Source organism: Melozone crissalis, unplaced genomic scaffold, assembly GCF_028551555.1.
Source record: "Melozone crissalis strain CALT ecotype California unplaced genomic scaffold, PUWL_Pcris_2 ptg000014l_1, whole genome shotgun sequence".
In the NCBI taxonomy this organism is placed as follows: Eukaryota; Metazoa; Chordata; class Aves; order Passeriformes; family Passerellidae; genus Melozone; species Melozone crissalis.
In genome coordinates this window covers 3,136,261-3,159,547 of record NW_026535792.1, presented here as the reverse complement: position 1 = coordinate 3,159,547, position 23,287 = coordinate 3,136,261, and the positions used below count along the sequence as shown (strand labels likewise).

At 42.6% G+C, this 23,287-nt stretch overlaps 2 protein-coding genes across 7 annotated transcripts in view; one reads left to right on the top strand and one right to left on the bottom strand.

Moving 5' to 3' along the window:
* Positions 1-425: 425 nt before the first annotated feature.
* Positions 426-11,699, bottom strand: LINS1 (lines homolog 1). 4 transcript variants are annotated; one of them, XM_054272923.1, is made up of 8 exons: positions 9,758-10,458; positions 9,189-9,313; positions 7,316-7,849; positions 7,140-7,229; positions 6,132-6,273; positions 5,315-5,905; positions 2,802-2,982; positions 426-1,821 (listed from the first exon to the last, which is right to left on the bottom strand). In XM_054272923.1, exons 3-8 carry the CDS (start codon positions 7,718-7,720, stop codon positions 942-944), a joined length of 2,289 nt encoding a protein of 762 aa, XP_054128898.1. In that variant the 5' UTR covers positions 7,721-7,849; positions 9,189-9,313; positions 9,758-10,458; the 3' UTR covers positions 426-941. The 4 variants fall into 4 exon arrangements, with proteins under 4 accessions (XP_054128898.1, XP_054128896.1, XP_054128897.1 ...); XM_054272921.1 differs by lacking the exons at positions 9,189-9,313; positions 9,758-10,458 and adding an exon at positions 11,616-11,699; XM_054272922.1 differs by lacking the exon at positions 9,189-9,313.
* Positions 11,700-11,998: 299 nt separating this feature from the next.
* Positions 11,999-23,287, top strand: part of ASB7 (ankyrin repeat and SOCS box containing 7) — a 30,535-nt gene continuing 19,246 nt past the window's right edge. For 2 of the 3 annotated variants that reach the window (XM_054272890.1, XM_054272892.1), the window contains exons 1-4: positions 11,999-12,067; positions 12,778-12,872; positions 18,318-18,416; positions 21,564-21,824. In XM_054272890.1, the coding sequence (XP_054128865.1) occupies positions 21,614-21,824 (211 nt within the window). In that variant the 5' untranslated portion in view covers positions 11,999-12,067; positions 12,778-12,872; positions 18,318-18,416; positions 21,564-21,613. Of the gene's footprint in view, positions 12,068-12,777; positions 12,873-18,317; positions 18,417-21,403; positions 21,825-23,287 lie in introns of those variants that run through there. The other variant, XM_054272891.1, reaches the window with a different exon arrangement.

Here is a 23,287-nt window from a genome sequence, read left to right as displayed (position 1 = left end):
CAGTGCTCCTGTTGTCAGTACTTTCCCCATGCCTAACCCTTGGCAGATCATTACAAGCTGCAGGGTAAATGAAGCAGCATCAGGTGCTTTCCTGCTAAGTGCAACTGCCTTGGATCCTGCTCTGAACTTGCTCCCCCAGGCAAACTCTCAGACACTCACTCTTCTGGTTATTCAAATTACATCTATTAAAAGATATAAGTATAATAATTTAACATCTTCAATATCCTTCTCACTGCACTGGAGTCACTTATTTTCTAATTCTCTTTCTGATTTATTAAATATACATCCTATATTTATAGGAAATGCATGATGGATGCAAAAAATTCTGTTGGAATGTCACTTTTGCATCACCTACGTTACAATGCTCAACTAAAATTTTCCATAGACAATATATGCTTTAATTTCACATCTCCTTTTTCTTTTAATTAAAGGAATAGAGACATCTGAAGGTCCACTTTGAGCAATGCACCAATGCAGAACACACAGGATGAACAGTAAACTGTCCCCAGCTATATTATTTTATTTAGCCCAACTTCTAAGCAGTCAAGTGTTGCACTAACTTTGCCCTAAGTCTATGAACCACTACTAATCTGGCAATGAGCTAAAAATAGAATGACATTGAGTATAATTGACAATACTTTAGCATATATTTTTGAAATGCTTTCACGTGAGTTATTTATTACAAAAAGTTGAATATCCAACAACTAATCCTTATTTACTGTACATTGACATACACACCATGAATGAGCTTAGGCCCCTCAGGTCATGGATCATATCACTGGATGCAATCCCAGATTTTAGGGTTCCAACCAAATCCATGTTCACCCTGCCTGAGGTTAAATGCACTGACTGGCGCAAGAGGCATGAGGCAACAAATCATTAATCTCATGGAAATATTCCCTGGTGAACTTGTTTAAAAAACCCCACAAGAACACTTTGGATTATTGTGGATTCATGGATTTATTCATCTTCTCAACCTGGCTCAGCAGTTTCAACAACGCAGATGGATTATATGGGAAAAGATTTCTCCTCTGCAACCTAGAAATAGCCTCCTGCAGCTCTTCCAGACACTTTGTTGATTTGTAAAGCATTACTCTTAGGGGAGCAATGTTATCTGGAGATGCCATACGAGTCCAACAGGATGAGGCAGGGGATCCCTTCAGTTTCGGAGGCGACACTTCAGAGGTGCGTGAATTCCGGTCATCATCTCTGCAGCTGCAACCTGTTTGCCTCCTCCTCACCTCACCCTCATTGTTTGGTGGCAATTGCTTTGTGTTTACCAAACACTCTTTTCCATCTGATTCCACCTCCGAGTCCTCTGAGCTGTCATAATTAACCAGGCTTTGAAGAGGGCCGAGCAGGGACGCGCTATCAGCGCCGGTCAGTGAGTCAGACTGGCTCCACTCTGCAGCCCCATTATCACCCTGCCGTGCTGTAAACACCGGGCAATTGTGAGGAGCCGAAGCCATCGCACTCTGTGGCTCTGCTGCACAAACAGCATTCTGCAAACTCACCCCGGTCACGCAGCTCTGCTTGACAGAACCAACTGCGTGCAAAGTGCTGTGCCTGGTATCCAAATGGTTACAGACCTCTACAAAGTGAGGCCACTCCTTCCCAAGGAGCTTCAAGTACCTGACCAAGTACTCCAGAAAGCAAGTTTCTGATGAAATCAGAAAATCTAGAAGTACTGTGGAATCAAATGCAATCTTCTCCAGAAAAAATAAAAAGATACAGTGTGGGTTACATCCACCTGCATGCACAAGGAACTGCCAGGATTTCTCCTCTTTGTGGCTTAGGTTATCAGCAACACCATGCCGTAACCTGAAAAGTGAACCAGGAAATAATTTAGTGGAAGTTTACAATTTTTTTTAAAGCAGCAATATCCAGATGAATTCTTGCTATTTTCTTTAATTTTGTGAAAAATAAGAACAAATAGAGAAGTTTTTGTATCAGAGTGAGAAAGAATGAAGGCAGCTGGGACCAGGAGATGGGACAGCTCAGGAAGCCAAAGCATTTAAAGCAGGCCTTAAAGGGCACTCCTTAGGAAACCTTCTGCAGTAAACAAAGGTACTTACAACACATCAACTGTACTTTAATATCAATATGAAACAATCTTATTTGAATATTTTTGTTAACCTGAATTCAGGCTAATTTTCAGAATGTTACACACACTGGAAGAGGAGCCTACTTGTAGTTAAGTGTCTGAGAATTGTGTGTGTCTAAGGTGTTACTTGCATTATCTTCCCACCTGAAGCTTGGGAGCCTTGTATAAATCAGCATAATATCTTGTATGGTAATTTAAACAACAATGAAGCATTGTACATCCAGGACAAATCCATGAAGAACACTTCTCAGTTGTTAGCAAGAAGCATTTACATCAAGTAGCTGGAATTCCCATAGGGCCAATCCTTATAAACTCAGCCAGAAGTACCTGAATTATTGAAGTTTAAGTCTAATATCCCATTCTTGTCAAACCTTCAATGTTGTAAGGAAGCAATCTTGCTTTTTATCTGTAACCACTATTTTAGACATGAAGTCAATTATCCTGAATTACAGGATATGATAAATTATTTAGTAGGAAACTTTCACAACTCCTATCTCCATCCAAAAAATACTTAAATTATCAGCTCTTACACCACACATTATTACATCATCCAGAGGTTTGGGGGGGGGGGGGGGGTTGGGTTAAATTATTAAAAAATTATTTTCCTTCCAACAACAGCAACCAATGGGAATGTCACAGTAACCTCACTGAAGTACAATTCTTCACAGTTCTGTCAGAAATAAAAAGATAGACTGACCTATCAAGTTTTAAATAGATGAGCAATAAAGCTTTAGCAGCTTCCCACATGTCATCATCCTGCTCCATGAAAACCAAGGAGAGCCATTCACAGTGATGCCCAGCTGGGTGAGAGTGTGGGGAAGGCTTTCCATGACTCCTCCAGAACATCAGCAGCTGGGACATGGAGCTCTCAAAGTCTCCTGGAAAACAAAATTAATCATGAACTTTGCTATACATTTTTATTGCCAAACAACACACACTCTATTTTTTAAATTAACAGTGCATAACAGTTCATGAATGCAGTTTTTTCCTTAGCTCAACTGATTTATCACAGCATCAAATTTTATAGATTAGTTCTTGCTGGTTTAGTGCAGTAGCTTACTCATAAAAATCACTTTGTATTCACTAAACAGAGACTCTTTCCCTTAAGTCAAAAAACTTACACTTTCAATACTAATGAGATACTACAGAGCAGTTTTTGATGTAACATAGCACACACTCAATGTTTAGAAAACAGAAAATTTTCCTGCAACATTGAAATCAATTTTATTTACTGCATCACTACATGATTTTCCTTAATATTTGACTTTAAGATTTGTTTTTCCTCCCAGCAAATCACAGGAACATCAAATTATCTTTGTTATTTATAGTTACTCTTCAGACAAACTCTTCCCCATAAACCTGGAAATGATTCTCAAAATTGAAATTAATTAAAGTTAAGCCACTTTAATCCATGTTAATGACAAGAAGATCACGCAGCTTCCCGGAAGGGAAATTAGCATATTAAAGCATTAAGGTGCTTGTTTTAAACACTTCCTGTAATTTCATTAAAATAAGGAAGTACCATTCTTTTCAGATGGAAATTCCTCTTGACAGTTGGGGTGTTTGAATCTAATTAAAAAACTCATTTTTATGTCATGAATCTGGAAAAGAGAGGAGAATCTATTTCTTTGAGAGAGAATTTTCACAGAGATATCTAAAATGGATATAGCCGACATTTTTTCTTTTCACTTGCTCTTACTCAATCTCAGTCTCCATACATTTTTCAGAATGTGGATCACAAGTAAAATATTCTTTACAAATACTTTAAAACCTTCAAGAATGCAACTGACATCACAAATATAACATCTTCCAAAAATCTGGAAAAAGTTTCACAAGCTGTCTTATGGAAGGTGTAGCTCTTTCACACAGATGAATTAAAATTGATTTCAGGCTTGCTACCTAGTATAGAAATATAAAAAGTGAAATAATATTTATGTCTAGAACTTCTACTAAAATGCCTCAATGTATTTAAACTGCTGTAAAATTTCATCCTTGTTTAAAAAGAAACAGAAATGACTTTTGGCCACATCCTCAGTAAATAGATCATTGCTGCCCCAGCCCAGCCCTGGCACAGCAGCAGCTCTGCCCTTCTCCTGCCCAGCCCAGCCCCTCACTGCAGCCAGCCAGCCCAAGGCAGCAGCTGTGGGAGGAATGCTCACACCTGGTAACTGGAAGGGCCAGATGTGCCAGCCAGGGTGAAAAACAACACAACCATTTACATGGGGAGGATGTGGAGCTGCTGGAGCCAGTCCAGAGGAGGCCACAGAGATGCTCTGGGCCAGGCTGGCAGAGCTGGGGGTGCTCACCTGGAGAAGAGAAGGCTCCAGGGAGACCTTAGAGCCCCTTCCAGGGCCTAAAGGTGCTCCAAAAGAGCTGGAGAGGGACTTGGGACAAGGGCCTGGAAGGAGAGGACTAGGGGGAATGGCTTCCCACTGCCAGAGGGCAGGGTTAGATTGGACACTAGGAAGAAATTCTTCTCTGAGAGGCTGATGAGGACCTGGCACAGGCCCCAGAGAAACTGTGGTTGCCCTATTCCTGAAATGTCCAGGCCAGGTTGGACAGGGCCTGGAGCAAGCTGCTCTAATGGGAAGTGTCCCTGCCCATGGCATGGGTTGGAACTGGATGATCTTTAAAGCCCCTTCTAACCCAAGCCATTCTGTGATTCTGTGTCCCACAATTCCCCTGTGCCTTACTTTGGAGCTTCATTGTTTTTATTTACCTGTCTATACCCCAGCTGGCTTTGCCCCATGACATTACTTGGCTGACAGTAATGCCTTGTACCTTCAATAAAATACATAATGGTGCTTAAAGTTCTACCTCCACCTTAGAAAAGAGAAGAGTGTTACCTGCAGCTCTTTTCAGTTCCCCACCCTGAACTGAGCAGATGCTTGTGCTAGGGACTCTTCCTGTCCAGCTGAAGAGCCTGGTGTTCTCAAGCTGGCTTAATGTTCTTAACAGGTAAAAATTTCAATCCCAAATGCAGCTGTTTGAAGCCCAACATATTGCAGGGCTAAGGATTTGACAAAATGCAAGGAGACAACTAATTAGGCAGGACAGCAACAGCAGTTTCTTGGGTGGGTCTTCTCCTTCCTCCCTCCCACCACCACTAATTCAGCTGAAATCTATTTACAGTCTTAATGAGCTGTGACTACAAAATCTGAAAGCTCAAACTCTTGCTGCTTCATGAGCAAAATTTAAATGGACTGTTACCTTTGATTTCTGCTTCTATTGCAGCGTTTTGAATCTTGAATTCCAGTGCTTTAAGCACAACCAGACTTAAGGCTCTGAGAACAGTTTGGTCAGAAGCACCTTGAGAATCATGTCCAGGAGCAGTTTCACTGCTTCCAAAGTAGCTGGACTTCCCACTGAGAGGGATCTGATTAAGCCAAGTCAAATTCACAACCTGCAGAACAACATTACTCAGTGCAAGCATATCCTCACACAAAGATGGGGTTTGTAAGAACTGTGATCCACCTTTAGCATCTTCTCTAGACTTGCAAAGGACACATTTTTTAAGGAGCAAAATGAATTTCTTCTTGATTACATAAGGAATCGATGAGCTAATAACGTTGAGGACATAAGAGACTTTCAAAAATAAAATTCTCTGGCACCTGAATGGTATTTCCAGTTCAATTCTGGAAACCAAAAGTGCTTCAAGCAGATCTATAAAACTGATCAGATTGTTTGCAGCTTCAGAATAAGGTGAAGTGTAGTGGTGACTGTCAAAATGATGGAGCAGGATGGCATTATAAAATCCTTCAAGCACCGCATCAAGAGGAGCCAACAGCTTCTTCAGAGCACCTACGGCAACAAGAGGCACGTTATTGACCTGAGGTGTAACAGATAAATCAGTAAATAAGAAATTAATCGGTGTTGTGACTACTTTTAGAGTATAAATATGTTTAAACCACTACATTTGAACAGCACTCTGTCAACCCCTGTACAAGGGAGGGCAGGGGTGTCCTGGAGCCGAACCATTCCCGGGGAATGCCGGGTGAGCGGCTCCTCCTGGCGGCACCGCCGGTACCTGCTCGGGCTGCGGGCGCGTCCTTCAGCGTCTCCTTGAGAATCGCCGCCAGGGTCCACAGGCAGCCGGGCACCCCCGCGCTCCCGGGGAACCCCGGCAGCGCGGCCAGGCTGAAGCTCAGCCACGGCACGTTCACAGCGTCCTACGGAAAACAATTCCAAACCCAATCACGGATGCTCTCAGTTGTTATGCAAATTACATGAAATCATAACACAGTGATTTCAAATTGTATGTTAAAAAGGTTGAAATGTAGGCACAGACAAAACAGAGGTAGAAACAATGTCTGTCCTGGGCCATTAATTAGGTCTTTAATTACAAACATGAAGCAACATATGCATGCAATAGAAATTATCTGTATGCTCCAAAAAGGGAAAACCAAACCTCCTCATGTCATGTGACCTACCCAAAATCAGATAATTCTGTAGACAGACCAGATCTGAACTCGTAATTCCCAGACAACTTGGCGAGAAATATTACAAACATAATTATGAAATAAATCTGTGCTCAGGATGCTACTATGGAGACTGCAATACATATTCACTAAATATACAGCAAATTAAAAAAAACCTCAAGTAATTGGGTTACTCAAACAAGAGCATACACTAAAGCATTTTATTAACTTCCAAGAGGCTGTTATTTAGTTTTATCTACTGCATCACCCAACAGATACCAAGGAACTGTAAAAATACTGATAGTCTAGATCATGGCTTTTTTAATATCTGTATTGCAACCTTAAAGAGATTCTTATCATCTACATCCATTTTACCTTAAATGAGTTTCATAAAATTACAGATTTTTATAGATTTTTTATATATAAAGACACTCTATGCCTCTGTTACACACCAGATCTCCTGGCCTTCTATACTCCAGGCTTCTTCCAACACCGTTGCCAAAGTTTCTTAGAAAATACAAACACTAGAAAAACTTGGCTGCAGAGTGAAATGGAACAACCTGCAGGCACAGGTTCACTAAGCCATTTTTTGAGCTGTGAAGTGATGCCACACTCACCTCTTCCTTCAGCTGGAAATACACAAGAGATGCCAAACTTTGTGAGGCCATGTGAGATAACAGCCGATCATCAGAACCCAGCAGGTGAATCTGGAGACAGGTAAAAAAGGAAAAATATCTAAGGCACATCCCTTTTTATTTTTCCTCCTTTCCTAAATAAATCTTTCAGCAGTTACCAATTTTGAGTCAATTTTTGCCTCCTTCAGAAGAAGAACAAAGATTTCACAGTACTTCTGTCTCGTGTGGAGCTCAGTCTCCTGGGACTCTGCTTTGGCCACCATCATTTTGATCAGGGTGAGCTGGAGCAGCGTCACCTCCCGGGGGCAGAGCGAGGAGCTCATGTTTGCAAAGCTCCTGGATAAATCATCTGTTGCAGGGACAACATCTGACATATCAGAGTCCTGATGGCTCCCAGTGCCACTAGCAGTCGATGGCAGATGCTGCTGATGACAGGATCCATCTCCTTCTGGTGGCTGCTCCACACAGAGATTCATTAAAGAGGAATAATGATGGCTTTCCCTTGCTAGGGGAATGCCTGCCAGGACATCCTTATACATCTGCTGCAGGAGAGAGATCTTCATGATGAGATCATGCAATATTCCATAAAATCCTGTGTGGCTTCACTGATTGCTCACTGCAAATCAGCTTCCAGGTCACTTTCATCCAGTCAGAGAAACAGGAGCACACTGGGCATTTCTCTTCTAAGTCACCTATAAATAAAACATTCTGCTGTTACTTTGCAAGCAACTGCAAAATATAAAGGAACAACATGTTTTCAGAGTTAATGCTACCATTATTAAACTTGTTTTGAAAATGCAAATTCAGCTGTACAAACTGTCTCAGTGAGACATTAAAATGAAGAATTCCCATGCTGGGAAGAAGTTCACAGCTCCAGTATTACATTACCAACACCAAAGTTCATTTGCTGGAATTAAACCCAAAGATGATTGTTATTAGGGGCTACTTCCAAAGATATGAGAACTTGGACTACATTGCTAAAACAACTAGAACCTAAACTCTTTTGTGACAGATGCCTCCAAAAACAGGCATCAAATTTCAGCTGCAAATTTTCCTCTGAACTGGCAATGTTCATTGCTCCACGGAGACTGGAACTGGAAACAGCTCTGAAAAAATGGAAGCCAAAGGGAGGACAAGTCTTGACTTCTGCTGCACACAGGCTCAAGGTGGGCTGACCTCCAGGGCACACCCACAAAGAAGCTGAAAATTAAAGAATAATTTAAAAACAGAGCGCAAAATTTATTAAGAGCCAATAAAAACACTTAAACATATTCAGGAAAGGTAAAAAAAAATAAGTCTTTATCCCCCTGTCAATGGAAGACATCCTTCAATTACAGCACTGGAAGATTTGCTACAGCTTAAAATTAAGAGCTACTAAGAATTCAAATCTCTGTATGAAGTGTGAGCACCTGAGCCCCCACAATTTTCTGTCCAGTATATAAATAGCAAAACAGATACCCCATCTTCTCAGGAAGAAAAAAAACCCTGACAACAAACCCTTAAAAATATCAGGGTTTCTTTTTCACCTACATTAAGAGCGATGCTCATCTGTAATATTTATCTTTTTAGAGCACTTGTAATATGCTCTCTAACCAGATCGCTTTTAATTAAAACCAACAAACTCATCTATGGTGAAGTTAGGAGTGGAACCAAAGTTGATTATAGGAATTTTCATACTTTGCATACTTTTTGGATCCCCATCTCTAAGTCTGACATAATCAACTACGTAGAATTGCAGGCAGAATTCCTGCAGCCATCCACCTGTAGTTGGCTTTTACTTAAATACTGCAATTCTTCTTTCTTACCAAAAGAAGAAAACAGTTCAGTCTTCCAACCAGCAAGAAATTCTAAGTTTTACCTGCATTTGTCATCAGACCAAATATTTTAAATTACTAGTTCTTTTTAGCAGAATATTAGAAAATAATGAAATTGTAGAAATTAGTATATGAGGCATTTCTGTTCCAGCTTATAATCTTGACAAGTTTTAAAAGCAACATCAAACATTGAAAATTACACCTTCATTTTTACAACCTGATTTTTTCCTTGCAACTGAAGCCTGGATTGACAAAATGGCTTCCCAAAGGCACAAAGGATCAGAGGTAGCCCAAGAGGTGCCATCCTGACTCATCACTTCTCCCACCATCAGGAAGCATTTCCTTCAGAAAAGAAACTAAAATGTGAGAGCATGAAGTTGCCTGCAGGAGTAATCTACAATTCCCTCTGGTGTGATATTTTTAAAGACACATTCAGCAAAGGCTGACCTGGAAACTCCAAAATGTTACAGTATGTTCCTCACCTGATAAAAGCAAGAACCCTTCCCCCATCCTTTCCCATACTCCACATTTTGCTGGATGTTAAGAATAAATCTGGTATTTCAGGCAATAAATTCCCTCTTCATTTGCAGAATCTTTTCAGAATTCTACTTGAGGTGGAAATTTATGACCTGAAACCTCATGAAATTTCTTCAGAAATCACTCTGAATATTTTATATAGCTATTGTTCCCATCCTTGAGCTTTATTTCTTCCTAAATGAATACCTAATAAAGTCAAATCATCTCAGCACATTTACTCCTGTTTTGGAGATCAGCTGGAATTATCACCTCGTGTGGTAGATGAAGAGATCTCAGGCACAAATTCACACGATTCAGCAGGGTGGTTAAGGCAGAAGGGAGTCAGAACTTTTCTAGGACACCCACTGTGGGATTCCACCTCCACCACAAGGTGCTGGCTGTGCCTTCCTGCATCCTCCCAGAACACATTTGTGCCCCACCATTAATCTGCAAACTTTACAAAGGCATCTCTAAGATATGCCTCACTCACACATGACAACAGCTCACAAACGTAAGCCATTGAAGGAAATGAAAAGTGAGGGGGCTTATTTTGATGGCATTTACTTCAAAGAGGGAGAAAATATCAGACAAGGACTAAATTTGTTTCAGACACAGCACGAGAGTGAAAAGCTCAAAGCTGAAGAGCAAAGGGAAGCAGTGACAAACTCCAACCCTTATTTGTATTATTTATCTGAGTTACTCACGACAGCATCTAAAAACCAATTAAGGCAATGCCTCACAGAGCCAGACTCCTGCATAAACAGGAACAGTTCTAAAAACCTTATATATAGACTGATCACATAAAAGACAGAAAGGAAACCTACCCAGAACATAAGAAACAAACAAAAAAAAGGGATTTGTATGTTACTTTCATCATTAATAATGCTTTAAAATCAAAACCAAAGTCAAATGGAACTGCAAACAGAATGAGGGAAGAAACTTATGCCTCTTCACTTATATGTCTGAGTTATTGTGTGCCAATATAAGCCATTTGTGTTAGTAACAGAAAAAAAAAAAGGAAAATGTGCTATCAACAATGTTAGTTCAGTCAAATTAGGAAGGAATTGTTCCCTGTGAGGGTGGGCAGGCCCTGGCACAGGTGCCCAGAGCAGCTGTGGCTGCCCCTGGATCCCTGGCAGTGCCCAAGGCCAGGCTGTGCAGGGCTTGGAGCAATTGGGGATACTGGAAGGTGTCCCTGCCATGGCAAGGGATGGAACGAGATGACCTTAAAGGCCCTTTTTTCTAGAAAAAACTATCCAAAACTCCATCCTAGTTTCATTATAAAATTGTATCTGATAAAGCTAAATGAAACCTCAGTCCATAACTTTTGAGTATGAATCTGAAGCCTCTGGATCTGTTTAGAATCATAGCATTTAAGTCCAAAATACACTTTGGACTCCTTATACCCGCAATGATTTCGTAGGCTCATCTCGCAATAAATAAGCTTCTGCTCAGCGCTGAAATACTGTAAACGCCTCTAAATTCGTGTCATTTCCTTCCAGACTTTGCAAACAACCTGAGCAGCACAATCCCTGTTCACTGTGACACCTCAGCACGCCGGACGCTTTGGCTGCAGTTCGGCCGGGCGCCCTCAGTCCCCGCCGGCAGGAGCGGACCCGGACCCCCCTCACGGCCCCGGCAGCGCTGGGAGCTCATCGGAACCGCGACACTCGGGGTGACAGAGCGAGCACGGAGCCGCCGCTCCTCCCGAGCCCCGGCCTGCCGGGCTGAGGGCGAACGAGGCCTCCCGCCCAGCCACCAGCCCGGCATCCGCACAGCTCAGAGACCCGCGGGCCCCGCAACCAGCCGGCGACCCTTCCTTCACCCGCCCGTTTCTCCCTCAGCCCCTCCCGGGCTCCCCCTCAGCGCCTGAGCCCGTTCCGCCCCTCAGCCCCTCCCGCCACCGCATCGCTCCCCAAGGCCCCGCCCCCGTACAACCAAACCACGCCCATAACGCATCACCCCGCCCCTCCCGATGCGGACCCGCCTCTTTCGCTCCAGGCCGCGCCTCTCGCCCCTCCGGTCCGCGCACCCGCGGCCCCGCTTAGTCACCCCGAGCCGCGGAGCGCCCGGGCCCGTCCCCGCCCCGCTGCCCGGCGGCCGCTGCCAGGCAACTCTCGCCACTCACCCGCCCCCGGCGGACCGCGAGGCCCAAACTCCGCTCCGTCACAGCGCCGGAACCGCCGCCGCCGGCCCCTGTCGCAAAGCCACCCCCCCACTCCTCCGCGGCTTTACGGCAGCGGGGCGGGGCCGCGGGGCGGGGCCGCGTCAGCCCGGCGGCCAATGGGGCGCGGCGGCGGCGCGCGGGCGGGGGCGGGCCCGCCGTCAGCCCGGCGGCCAATGGTGGCGCGGCGGCGGCGCGCGGGCGGGGGCGGGGCCGGCGCGGCGGGCGCGGATTGGCCTCGGCGCGGGTCAGTCCCCGCCCGCCGACCCCGCCGCGAGCCGAGGGGGGCGGCCCGGAGCGAAGTGTCCCCGCTCGGCTCGGCCCCCCCGACCCCCCGCCCGCCGCCGCCGCCAGCGCGGGGGGCGGCCGCGCCCGGGGCCCCCGGCCCGCCCCGCTCCGGCACGCGGGTCACGCAGGTAACCCCGGCTGCCCCGGGGTCCCTCGCGGCGCGGGGAGGGGGGGGGCGCGACCCCGTGGCCTCCCCTCGCCCACACCGGGCAGCCCCTCCGGCGGGTGCGGGGCCGTGAGGGGAGCCCCCGCCGCTCCCTCCGGGAAGGGCTGCGCAGCCCCCCGCCACCCCTGCCCGCTCCCCCGGCCGGTTCCGGGCCGCCCCCGGGGCTGCCCAACGAGGGGGGTCCCCGTCCCCAGCCCCCGGCGGCGCCCCCGGTGCCTCGGCGGCCGCCGGGCCTTGGGGCTGTGCGCCGGGGCTTGGCCGGCTTTTTGTGTGTGTGTGTGTGTGTGTGTGTGTGTGTGTGCGCCGCTGACGGCTCCTGGAGCGTGAACTCCTGCGAGGGAGAGGTTTGGTTTCCCAGCAGCTCAGCTTTCTGGGTTACTTCCTGTCCCATTCTTTAGCACTTATCTTTACTTCCATTCCCTGGAGGAGCTGCCTTGACAGGGCAGCGGTCCTGCCGTTATTATCCCTTCAACTCCTCAGTATCCTGGGAGAGTGTCCTCCTTTAACAGGAGAGATCCCGATTTTGATGAATAACCCCTTTCCTTCCAAATTTGTGAAGGCTCTTCCTATTTTGCCCGGCTATTGCTTTTGTATTAACCAATTTTGTTCTTCATTGCTCTCTTTTATGTCATTGTGTGGCTCAGTTCTACTTTTATTTTATTTTTTTTTTAGGTTTAAGCTGCCTTAAAGGAGAATTAAAAATAGTGACTCCAAAGAACAAAATAACACAGAAGAGAGAAAACAGCACTCAAAAAGCCCCCAGAAAGGTGATGATTCATTTAGACTCTCAGAGTCATCCTCGACACATGGTTTGGCTGGGATTGGGGCCTCTTGTGTTTTTATGGATTTGAATAGGTAGCATTAGATTTCTTTGTTCTTTTAAAACCTACTTTCTGTTGACCTTTTTTTAAAGTTTGAAAGCTGTGAATCCCATTTGAAGTACAGTTCCTCTTGTAACGCTTTATAATTTTCCAAAATTATTCTGCAAATGTTGTTTTGATTATGAATTGCTACTTAACGGGGTTTTTGTGTCTTCATCTCAGGGGTGTCACTTAAAAATACTTTGCTCTAAGTCGTTAAAAGGATCTTTTCTTTAAGTCTTTCCATGAATTTATGGGTTCAGCACTGATTCTGTTTTTGTTTCAATTCTAAAATCTTTATTGGGCTAGGTCATGGTAACTGCAGTACATTGCTTTAGTCATACCTCACTCCTGTGTGGGTCACTTTATTGTGTGTGTGTTGTAACAGAGCTGCAAAAATTGAAATTTATTTAATTGGATGGTGTCTGCTTACAAGTACTTACTTTTTGGGCTTAGATCACAGAAGAAGATGATGCTGTTGGGTGCTTAAGGGGAAAAAATGAAAGGAGTCCTGAAAACCAGTGCTGCTGGTAGGAGGGAGGTTCTGTTTCAGGGGGAGAGCTGTTCGTAGGGAGAATTGCGTGTTCTACGTGGTGAGATGAAGAAATGGATCCTAGGAGAGAGAGTGGGGGGTGAATGATGTCAGTCAGACTTTTTCTGCATCCTGCTGTCAGTGTGCTCCAAAGGATGGAGACTCTGCGCCTTCTTCTAACGCAGGGTCTGCCTTGAAGCCATTTTAATCTGTTTCAAATGTAGGTGAGCTTGGGTTTTTGGCTAGAATGCCCTCCCTGGAGGTCTCTGTGGTCTATGTCGTGTTTTCAGAGATGTCACTGGCTGTACCAAAACGTTGTTCATTGTTGGCAATCAGTTGTTTTTGAGCATTAGCCTGCAGGAGAAGCAGCAGTGTTTGTTGCCAACAGCCTTGGTCAAGGCTGGATCATTTTTCCAATACAGATGTCTTTAGATTAAGACAAAAAGTGGTTGCTCTGTGTTGAAGATTAAATAGAAAATCCCTCTGTAACACAAGTGCAACAAATCCTGAGGCACGCTTTGGAAGTGCAGGGAAGAAATTTTCCATGTTATTTTGATAACTCAGGAGTAATGGCAGAACATGTGGACATGCCCAGTGTGATTCCGGGAGGGATTTTCCTGCTAATAGGTGAGGCAGATGTGCATCAGTACAAACTTACCAGTGCAGTTACTGCACAGCTGTTTCATCTGAATTTAGTTTATTTTAACTCCCTTTTCCCAACCCACCCAGTGCCTCTCACATCAGGGCTATAGCTGCTCTGACAGAACACCTCGTGGTGCCAACAATTCATGGGATCTTTGGGATTTATTCACAACAGGAGACCTAAGTTTTCATTTGATTTGTGAATTTCCTTCCTAGTGTGAAATGCCAGTGCAGCAAAGTTTGATTCAGATGCAGAGACTGGAATTGAGTTCACAGGAATCAGGGAATTAACTTCTGGCAGAAATTTGCACATGTCTGAAACAAGGCACAGAGATCACTGAATTGCTGAAGTCCTGCTCTTGATCCCTGGAAGAAATGCAGCATGTTGCAAGTATAGCAGCCCTTTAGAGAAAGCTTTAGTCTTCAGGCTATATCCTCATTTTGAGTTTGTTTTTCCTCATTGGGAATTCTCAACCCTTAAAGGAAATGTGCTGTCTGAGGGATGGTTTTGTTTTGTGCCAGCAGTGCTTACAGAATGATATTATCACAGTGAAAATCTTGCTGTGTCCACTAAAGACATCCAAAAAATTTTGTCCACTTGGATCCTTTTAGGCTGTATTAAATAGAAATATATATCAAATGTATTTCTAGAGATTGTTGAATGACACAAACTCTGTAAGCAGCACTCAGTTGCTTTATCAGCTGTGCTGTGAGAATGAGGGCTGAAGTGACTCCTTTAATGTGGTTGGAACTCACCATTGGTTCCTGCTTCTGTCATTCCGTGCAGTGTTGGTGTTTGGGTGCTCTAATGATAGTAAATCACGTGAAAATACATAAATCTTAGCAATTAACACTTGCTACAAATTAATTACTCATAAGGCTAAGCTTCCATCTGACTTTTACTGTTTAAAACTTAGTGGTATCACTGCTGGAAGTTGGAGGGGAATTGGTATTTTTTTCTCGGTACACAAGGATCTCCAAGCATGCTGCAGAGCACAAGCTCCCTGCAGTTTGTCAGTGCACATCTTGAGGGAGGAGGCTCTGGCTGTGTGAACCTGATGCAGCATTCTCTACTGAAAAAGGAGCTGCAAGGCCTGGCTTTAGCAGCAGCATGGAGGTCCTGCCTTCAGAAGGAATTGCAGGATTTTATTCTCAGGGCTCTGCTTGTGCTTAAGGGTGCCAGTGTATGGGAGAGGGTGCTGAGGATGCTGAGTGGTTGCTGAAGGTGAAGTTTCCTTCAGGTTTGCAGACCTGAAGTTGCTTGAGCTGGGTGATCTCTGATTCTCCATCAGGCCCAAAGTCAGACCTCACAACCTCTCAGTGAGATGGGTAATTGTAGTAAAATGACACCCCTGTGCTTCAATTTCACCCACCTGCAGAATGTAACTACACAGCAGCTGCTTATTAGTGTGTAACAACACCACCTCTAGTTCTGGGAACACCTGAAGTTAGTGGGGCACTTGTAAGTTAACTTTTTGGTTATTTTAAATTTAGTATGTCCAAGCTATGAGCTGGCCTCACAGGAGCTCTCACGAGAAATGTGTAACTTTTAATGACACCTTGTGAGGAGTGAAGGCTTCTTCCCTTTGAAGCAGCAGTTCCTCTGTGATGTTTTGGATTCATGCACTGTTAACTCATTGCTTTTTTGGATTCATGCACTGTTAACTCATTGCTTTCAGGCCCAGCAGCTCCCATGTGTTGCTTGGTGATTTTTATCTCAACCATAGGGATATGTCTCTTCATCTCTGGGCTGTAGCATGGAACTTTCAGCAGAAAATCTGTTTGGGATTATAAGGTTCTGTGAAATTTTGATATTTCACATGTTACTTGCAAACTTCACGATTGTGATGTGAGAATGCAAATGACAACACAATTGTTTGCCCTACTGTTGTCTGAAGAGCTCCTGGAATAGGAGCGTGAGTGACAGCTGAAATGATGGTTGTGTTTAGTTTGTCAAAAATATACTGACCATTTTTAAAATGCCATGTGAGTGAGAACACATTTAGCTTGCTCAAGCTTTGAAATGGGTAGGAGAAGTGAGTTGTGAGACTAATGAAGGCTGATGTGATTATCCTTATTCCACAGGGCTTTCCTTTTTTCTGTTGTTTATTTGATTTAAATGTCTCAGAATACTTCAACCACAGGCAACTCAGACCTACACTGATGAGGTCCATGCCAGATACTAAATGTCATGTGTAATGGTACACTTCCCTTGTTGGACAGAGTTAGGCTGACATCAGGAACTTATGGTCCTTATTCTGCTCTTGGGTGTGTAATCTCAGAGTTTAGGGATCAGCTCTTTCTGTCAGGCCATGTGAATGAGCAAAATACTGAATTTTGAGGTCTTGCTTTTTGTACCAACCTTTAACTTTCTTTAAAGTAAGTGTATACATATGTTGGAATTAATTTTCCACATGATGTTTGCAGTGACTTTAAAGAAGTGACACATTGATGTGGCAAAGTCTAAGATCTCTTTGACAACATGAGACATTATCAATAGATAATGAGGATGTTTGTCTTATTATTTTTATTTAGTGCTGCCTCTACTATAATTATTAATGTTTTAATCAAACTTTGTTAAGTCATTGAGTGAGGGAGCTTTACTCTTACTAAATATGACTTATTTTTATTAAAGTTGCAGATCTTACTCTTGCCATATGCAGCTAATTTTCCTTTGGGGGGAAAAAAGCTTGTTACTTTTTTAGTGGAGCAATCTGTTACCTTGTCTGTAGTCTGTGAAGTCAGTGCAATTCTAATTTGCATCAGCTAATAAAAAATGTGTGGGTTTTAAAGTGAAAATCATGCAAAAATTAAAAAAAAAAAGGTGAACGACTGATCATCTATGCAAAAAAACAAGGCTAGAAATGTGATCAAATTAGGTCATGGCAGTGCAGTTCTGTGCAGGGCTGTAAGCATATCTGAAGACCTTGTATGTTTTATCTTGGGAAGCAAAGCTCTTGGAAAATGTGCATAAGAGGGATAAAAAGGGCTTTTTTTCATCCTCCTCTTTGAGCTATCATTGCAAAGGATGATTTTATGTTGCATTAAGTGGCAGAAATTTCAACTTAATCTAAGAGAGAGCTGCACAGTTGAGGGAACTGCTCTGGTGCAACTCGTTTGCAGAAGAAACGAGCCACAGTTGGGTTTGTGTGATCAGCTGTACAATTAAGTATTTAATGGTTTTATTGTTTATTGCATGATTGCAGTGCTCAGATGAGATAAGGGAGCCTTTCACTAAAAGTTTGCAGCCAAAGGAAATGAAAGGTCAGATAAAGGTGTAGAAAGAATTAGTGAAATAACAGTGATGAGTACAGGAGGAACGGTCTGGGGCTGATCCCATTAACTGCAGGTGACAGGGGGGATAAGGAGGGGCTGCTCTGAAGGAGGAATCTGCACAGGGGTTGTAACTGGATTTTGGTAAACCTTGATTCTAAAAGGCTGGTTTTTCTATATGAAAGGGTGAAGATTTTTGAGCTAGTGGTTTTCTTGTGCTGTGGAGGTGGCTTTACCTGTTTGTGAAACACAGCATGTGTCAGCTTGAGCTGTCACATGACGGACAGGAGACAGGCTGGTAGCTCTGCAAATTCACCTGAAGGACACAATTCAATGGTCTAGGGGCTCAGGTTTTATTCTTTACTTAGGGAAACACAGATGGGATGGAGATTTAAAAAACCAAAAACCAAACCCCATACAAAAACAGCAATAAAAACCCCACAAACAAATAAAAAACCCACAAAAGTAGTTTGGGAAGAACTAAATGGATCCTGAATGTTTTTCCTGGCATCTGACTCCCACAGGGAGGTGTTGAGCAGTGAGGCAGAAATACCTACTGTAACCTTTGTATCCATTCTTGTTCCATACAGGAGGGGCAGATACACATAATTATTAGAGAAGGGTGTAGACCATTTCTTCAAGGTATACTCCAGAGAGGAAGCACATCCCTCATTTCTCTTGTCTTCCATAAAATATTCCCTGTAGCCTTTTCCTCATGTGGCAGAAGCAAACTCTGCCCTCCCCAACCTCTGGAGGATTCTTTGATAATGATAGGAGACACACTTTGGGTCTTTCCTGACATAGCTGCATGAAAATGTAGCATTCTCACACACAAACAAAGTAAAAGTAAGTAAACCTCTGGCTTTTATTCTTTACAACTAACAAGAAATACCATTTTTTTTAAGGGGTAGCAGGTTGTTTGACACACATGGGCACAGAAGATTATGAACAGTGAAGACAATGAAGAGTGGGACATCCATCAAAGAGTAACAACCTCTTATAAGGTAATTCGGGACCACATTGAGTTTATCCTGTTGTACTTGCAAAATCAATTAAGTAACTGTTGCTGTCCTCCATTTTCATGGCACTATAAAATCATTATAACCAAGAATATATAGGTACATTTTTCCCCCCTGTGCTTCCTTTTGTTTTTTTACTTGCATGCAGAAAGCCAATATGTAACAACCCAAATGCATGCTGAGTCCTGAATGAGATTGATTACAGTTGCAAAACATTAAATATTAAATGCCAAAGGGCTACTTCCAGTAGTCCTCCTTCTCTTCTCCAAAGATTGATGTCTTAAATGGGGCTTTGCAAACAGGAGTTTTAAATGATCTATGGAGCAGAAGTAAAAATGTTTTCAAAGCTGGTGTGTACCTAAAACTATCCTGAAACCTTTAATGTTATGGTTAAGTATTCTTGTCATTTGAATTTCATTGCTTGCCATAGGGGCGAGATGGAAGAGTGGATATTTACAGAAACTGTGCAAGTGATAAAAGGAGCTGCCTGACTTTGTCTTCTGCTTTGTATGTTTTAGTACTTATGTACTTTAGTACCAGCTCATTTGAATAAGCTCTGCTAGTCACATGCAACATATGGAGCCAATGCCAATTTTTTATAATGCTGCATTACAAATATACCCACCAGCTGAGAAGTGTGAGAGAGAGAGCTCTGCTTTTCCTCAACCAACTGTCTTCACAGAGAGTTGCAGGGGGAAGGAATACTGCTGGCCCTTCAAATGAGAAATCCCATTTCATCTCTTTAGTCATCCCATCTCTTTCTGTAGCATTTTGAGCAACTAGCCTGACCTTAACCTTCAGGATCACTTGAGGGCTTGCAAGTATTGGTCCTTTACAAGAAAGGACTGTAGAAATGGCATCATGAAGTTTGTTTACATTAAGTTTTGATCAGGTATTCTCAGTTTGAAAAAAAAGTTATCATATCTTGTTTTTGTAGGTATTCAGAAACTAGGGCTAAAAGAGACTTGGTCTGAATTAGAATTTTTTAAGGGTTTTGCATGACTCATCATCATCAGTTAGATTCTACTGTCAGTTTTCACCTGCAAATCCAAAGAAGATCTTGCTCTTGCAGCTGGAATTTCATTACCAGTGCTGTTAGTGGTGTGATGCAGAGTGAAGTCAAGCTCCCTGTCTTATAGGTGAGCATGTTCTGAAGTGCTAATTGGAGTTTAGAAAAGAGCTTAGCAAAAGCTTATTAGAGTCAATAGAAATACTTCCATTGTCATCAGATTAACCAAGTTTGATTTTTGGAATATGCTGCAAAAGCTGACCTATTGAGTTAGCAGTTGCTGCTTTGTAAATCCCCTTTCCTCCCAGCCTCAGATAAAGAAGTTCACACTGTAAAACAAAACAAAGCCAGTTTCTAAGCCATGTATAACATATGGAGCTAAAAAGTCTTCTTTAATAACCCTGTGCTGAAGTAGTGATTGTTGCCATACATGGTAAGCTGAAGCATTTATAAATGTCAAAGACAGGCATTTGCTGTGTGTAATTTCCATATTTGCAGGGTAAGTGGGGTCACTGGAGCACCTGTTAATTATAAGTTTATATCTCTCCAAAAAGCAGATAAATAACTTCCCTACCATAGGCATGAGGAGGTTGTAGAAGAGCAAACACACACTGTGCCTTTGTCTGCAAAGTTGGCAGTGATTGATGCTTTCACTTTTCTCTTGTCTGTGGGCATACCTGCATCACAGGAAAACAGGTGTCCAGTGGGATGTGGGGAGGTGATTGCAATTTCTTTTGAATGACCTGTGGATCATGAGGATCTGGAAGTCTTTTTGATACCTAAAAGAAGGTTTAGGTGATGATGTGTGTTGACATCCTAATAAACCAAAAAATTCCTGTAAATTTTAAGTTTTGCTTGAAATTAATTTTCATCATTAGAACTTTTCTTTGTATTTTAATGTTGATTAACTTTGCAGGAGTTTAAATACATTTCTGTTTTTAATCTTCTAGGTCTGTGTTGATATCCATCCACGTTTGAATATTTTCTTAGGCTCCTGTTGCTCAGCATTACCTTTCTCATACCCTGCTTTTACTCATTCTTCTGATACTCCTTTCTATTTTAGGACTATGGGATATACTATACAATGTATGTGAAAATGCAATCACTTAACTTTGTGTGCTGGGGAACAATCCCTAAACACCTGTTCATTTTCCTGCCCCCAAGTAGCACTGCAGGTGGTACTTTTCAAACAGAGCATGGAGTACACAGTATGTCTCTCTTTCCCAAGGTGTGCTTGTTTGTAGGCTCTTTTACAGTGGCTATTTTAGATACCCTTTTTTGGCCCAGCTCTCATGTACTGTATCAAGGTAATTATAAATGGAATTATTCTGATATATGTTCTCATGGTGTTTGACAGGACTGTAGTAAATGCACTTAAATATATTTTCAGATCTCATAAAATATTATCCTCGTATTTGATTTTTGGAATGTAGAAGTTCTTTACAGCCTGTGTGTACTAATTAAGAAGTGCTCAAGCCAGAATACAAACAGTAAACTCTAATTAAAAAAAAAAAAGGGTGAAAAAGGAAAAAAGATAATTAAAGTTTTCAATTTGAACATTAGTGTTACTAATACTCACATGCAGTAGGTCACAGGATTCTATTGGTAAGATATTTTCACCGAAGCTTACAAGGGGTGCATTTCTAGAAAAAGAAAGAGTATCACAGTTCAGTTACTGTAGCAGTGCAGTGGTGTTCTCTGCAACTGTTTGGATCATCCACTCCTTAGTTTGGATAATCCATTTAACCAGTGTCTCTGGAGGCAGTGATACTAACCACGGTGTGATTGTGAAATGAATGGTGAGTTCTGGAGTTTTTTCATTTTGCTCATTGCTCAGTTGCTTTAACTGTGAGCTGCTGTTTGATGCTGTCACTTCTGAAGGAAACATTTACTATTTATAATGTGCAAGTGTCCTTTTCTTTTGCACTTCAGTGATGTCACCATGTACTATGATTTTGCTAATAAGAGTGAGATCATTTGGGGTTTATCCTCCAAAAGTGTAACATCACTTTTCCCAGCATACAGAGAGAAGTCTTAGGACTAACAGAACGCGATGCTTTCTTTCCTACATCCCCCATTTCTGATCCCAATCCTAATTTATTCCTGCTTCCCATTGACTGAAGGTGACTCGTGTGAGCTCATGAGGCTCCTGTAAAGGCCAGACTCAGCTAGGATGTTACACCACCACTGCAGGAGGAACCCTGAGCTGCAGGAAGAGCTGCAGATCCAGGCTGCCGTGGCCGCCGGCGATGTCCACACCGTGCGCAAGATGCTGGAGCAGGGCTATTCCCCCAACGGCCGCGACGCCAACGGCTGGACCCTGCTCCACTTCTCTGCAGCAAGGGGCAAGGAGAGATGTGTCCGTGTCTTTCTGGAGCATGGAGGTGAGTTCCCCACAGAGAAAAACCCTTATACTCATCTGGATTTGTTTTGGTTTAGGGGAAATTTGCTTTAGGGTCAGTTTGTTTGGTTTAAGGTAAATTTGGGAGTTCCCACAGAGAAAAACCTTTATACTCATTTGTTGTTTTGGTTTAGGGGAAATTTGCTTTAGGGTCAATTTGTTTGGTTTAGGGTAAATTTGGGAGTTCCCCACAGCTTTATACTCATTATACTCATCTCTTCTTTTTTTTTTTTTTTGGTTTAGGGTAAATTTGGGAGAGAACTTTTAAAGGTTTTTTTTTTTTTTTAGAACAGTAGATTTAATTGGTTCTTTTCTTTATTGGTTTGGGAAAAAACTTTTTTCTGGAGAAAATTGGGAAAAAAATAAATAATGAAAAATAATATAAATAATAAAACTTCTGGTTGTTTTAAAAGAGATGAAAACTCTTTCTTCATCTCAGAAAAGTCTCTTTCTTGGGTTGCAGTTTGGCTTACTTAGTCTTTTATTAGTTTTTTTTGGCGTTGGAAATGTTGTGGCTCGGGCCTGGCTTGGTGGGCTACAGCTGTGAGTTGTTGGTGTTTTTTGTCTGTTTAGTTTAGAGTAGGTTTAAAGAAAAAGGAAAAATATCTATAGTTTAGGGAACTTCTTTGCTTTAGCTAGTTCAAACTAATTAAACTAAAGGACAGTTCTGTTTTGCTGTCTGTCTATCTGCATACGACAACAGTTTAGGAGTAGTGATGTGGAGGAGTGAGTGCAGTGTCTGCAAACAAACTGTGTGCTTCTCTCCCCCCTCCACTCTCTGGAACAAGTCTTAAAGGTGCAAAACTTATTATTCAGCATAAACAGAACAGACAATTGGGGATAAAAGCATCATATAGCAAACCCAGGGGATAAAAGCATCATTTAGCCAACCCAGGACATCATCTGACACCTTTCTGTCCCAGTTTGCTCTGCAGGGCTTTCCAGCATTGGTTAGATACAAATTGGTTAGATAACTTCTGGTTGTCTTTTGGAATTTTTATTTTTTATTCTTTTGTTCTTAATATCTGTTTATTTCTGATGCATACTCTGTCAATGACATCATAGCTTAGGTTTATATTTTAATAACTATTTCCTCCCAGCATTGCCTAGGAATTGTTTAAGGAATGAATAAGCATTATGAAAATAGGGCATTATAAGGACTCGTTATAAAATGAAATGCACTCACTACAGGGTTCTCTTCTCTGTTAGGGGGTATTATTAGAGGAAGGCAGATCCCTGAATTTAAATCCTAGGGAAGCTTTTTTCAGAATTCTGAAGCAAGTTAACCAATTGCATTAAAGACTAAATTTAATATAGGCTTTAACAGAATCTGCTAAACTTTATGAAAACAGTCCTCTTTGTGCAAGGACTTCAGTGTCAGCTAATCCAGATGAGTTTACAGCTCTCCTGCATCCAGCCACGATGAAACTTTATTTCAAGAGCTGA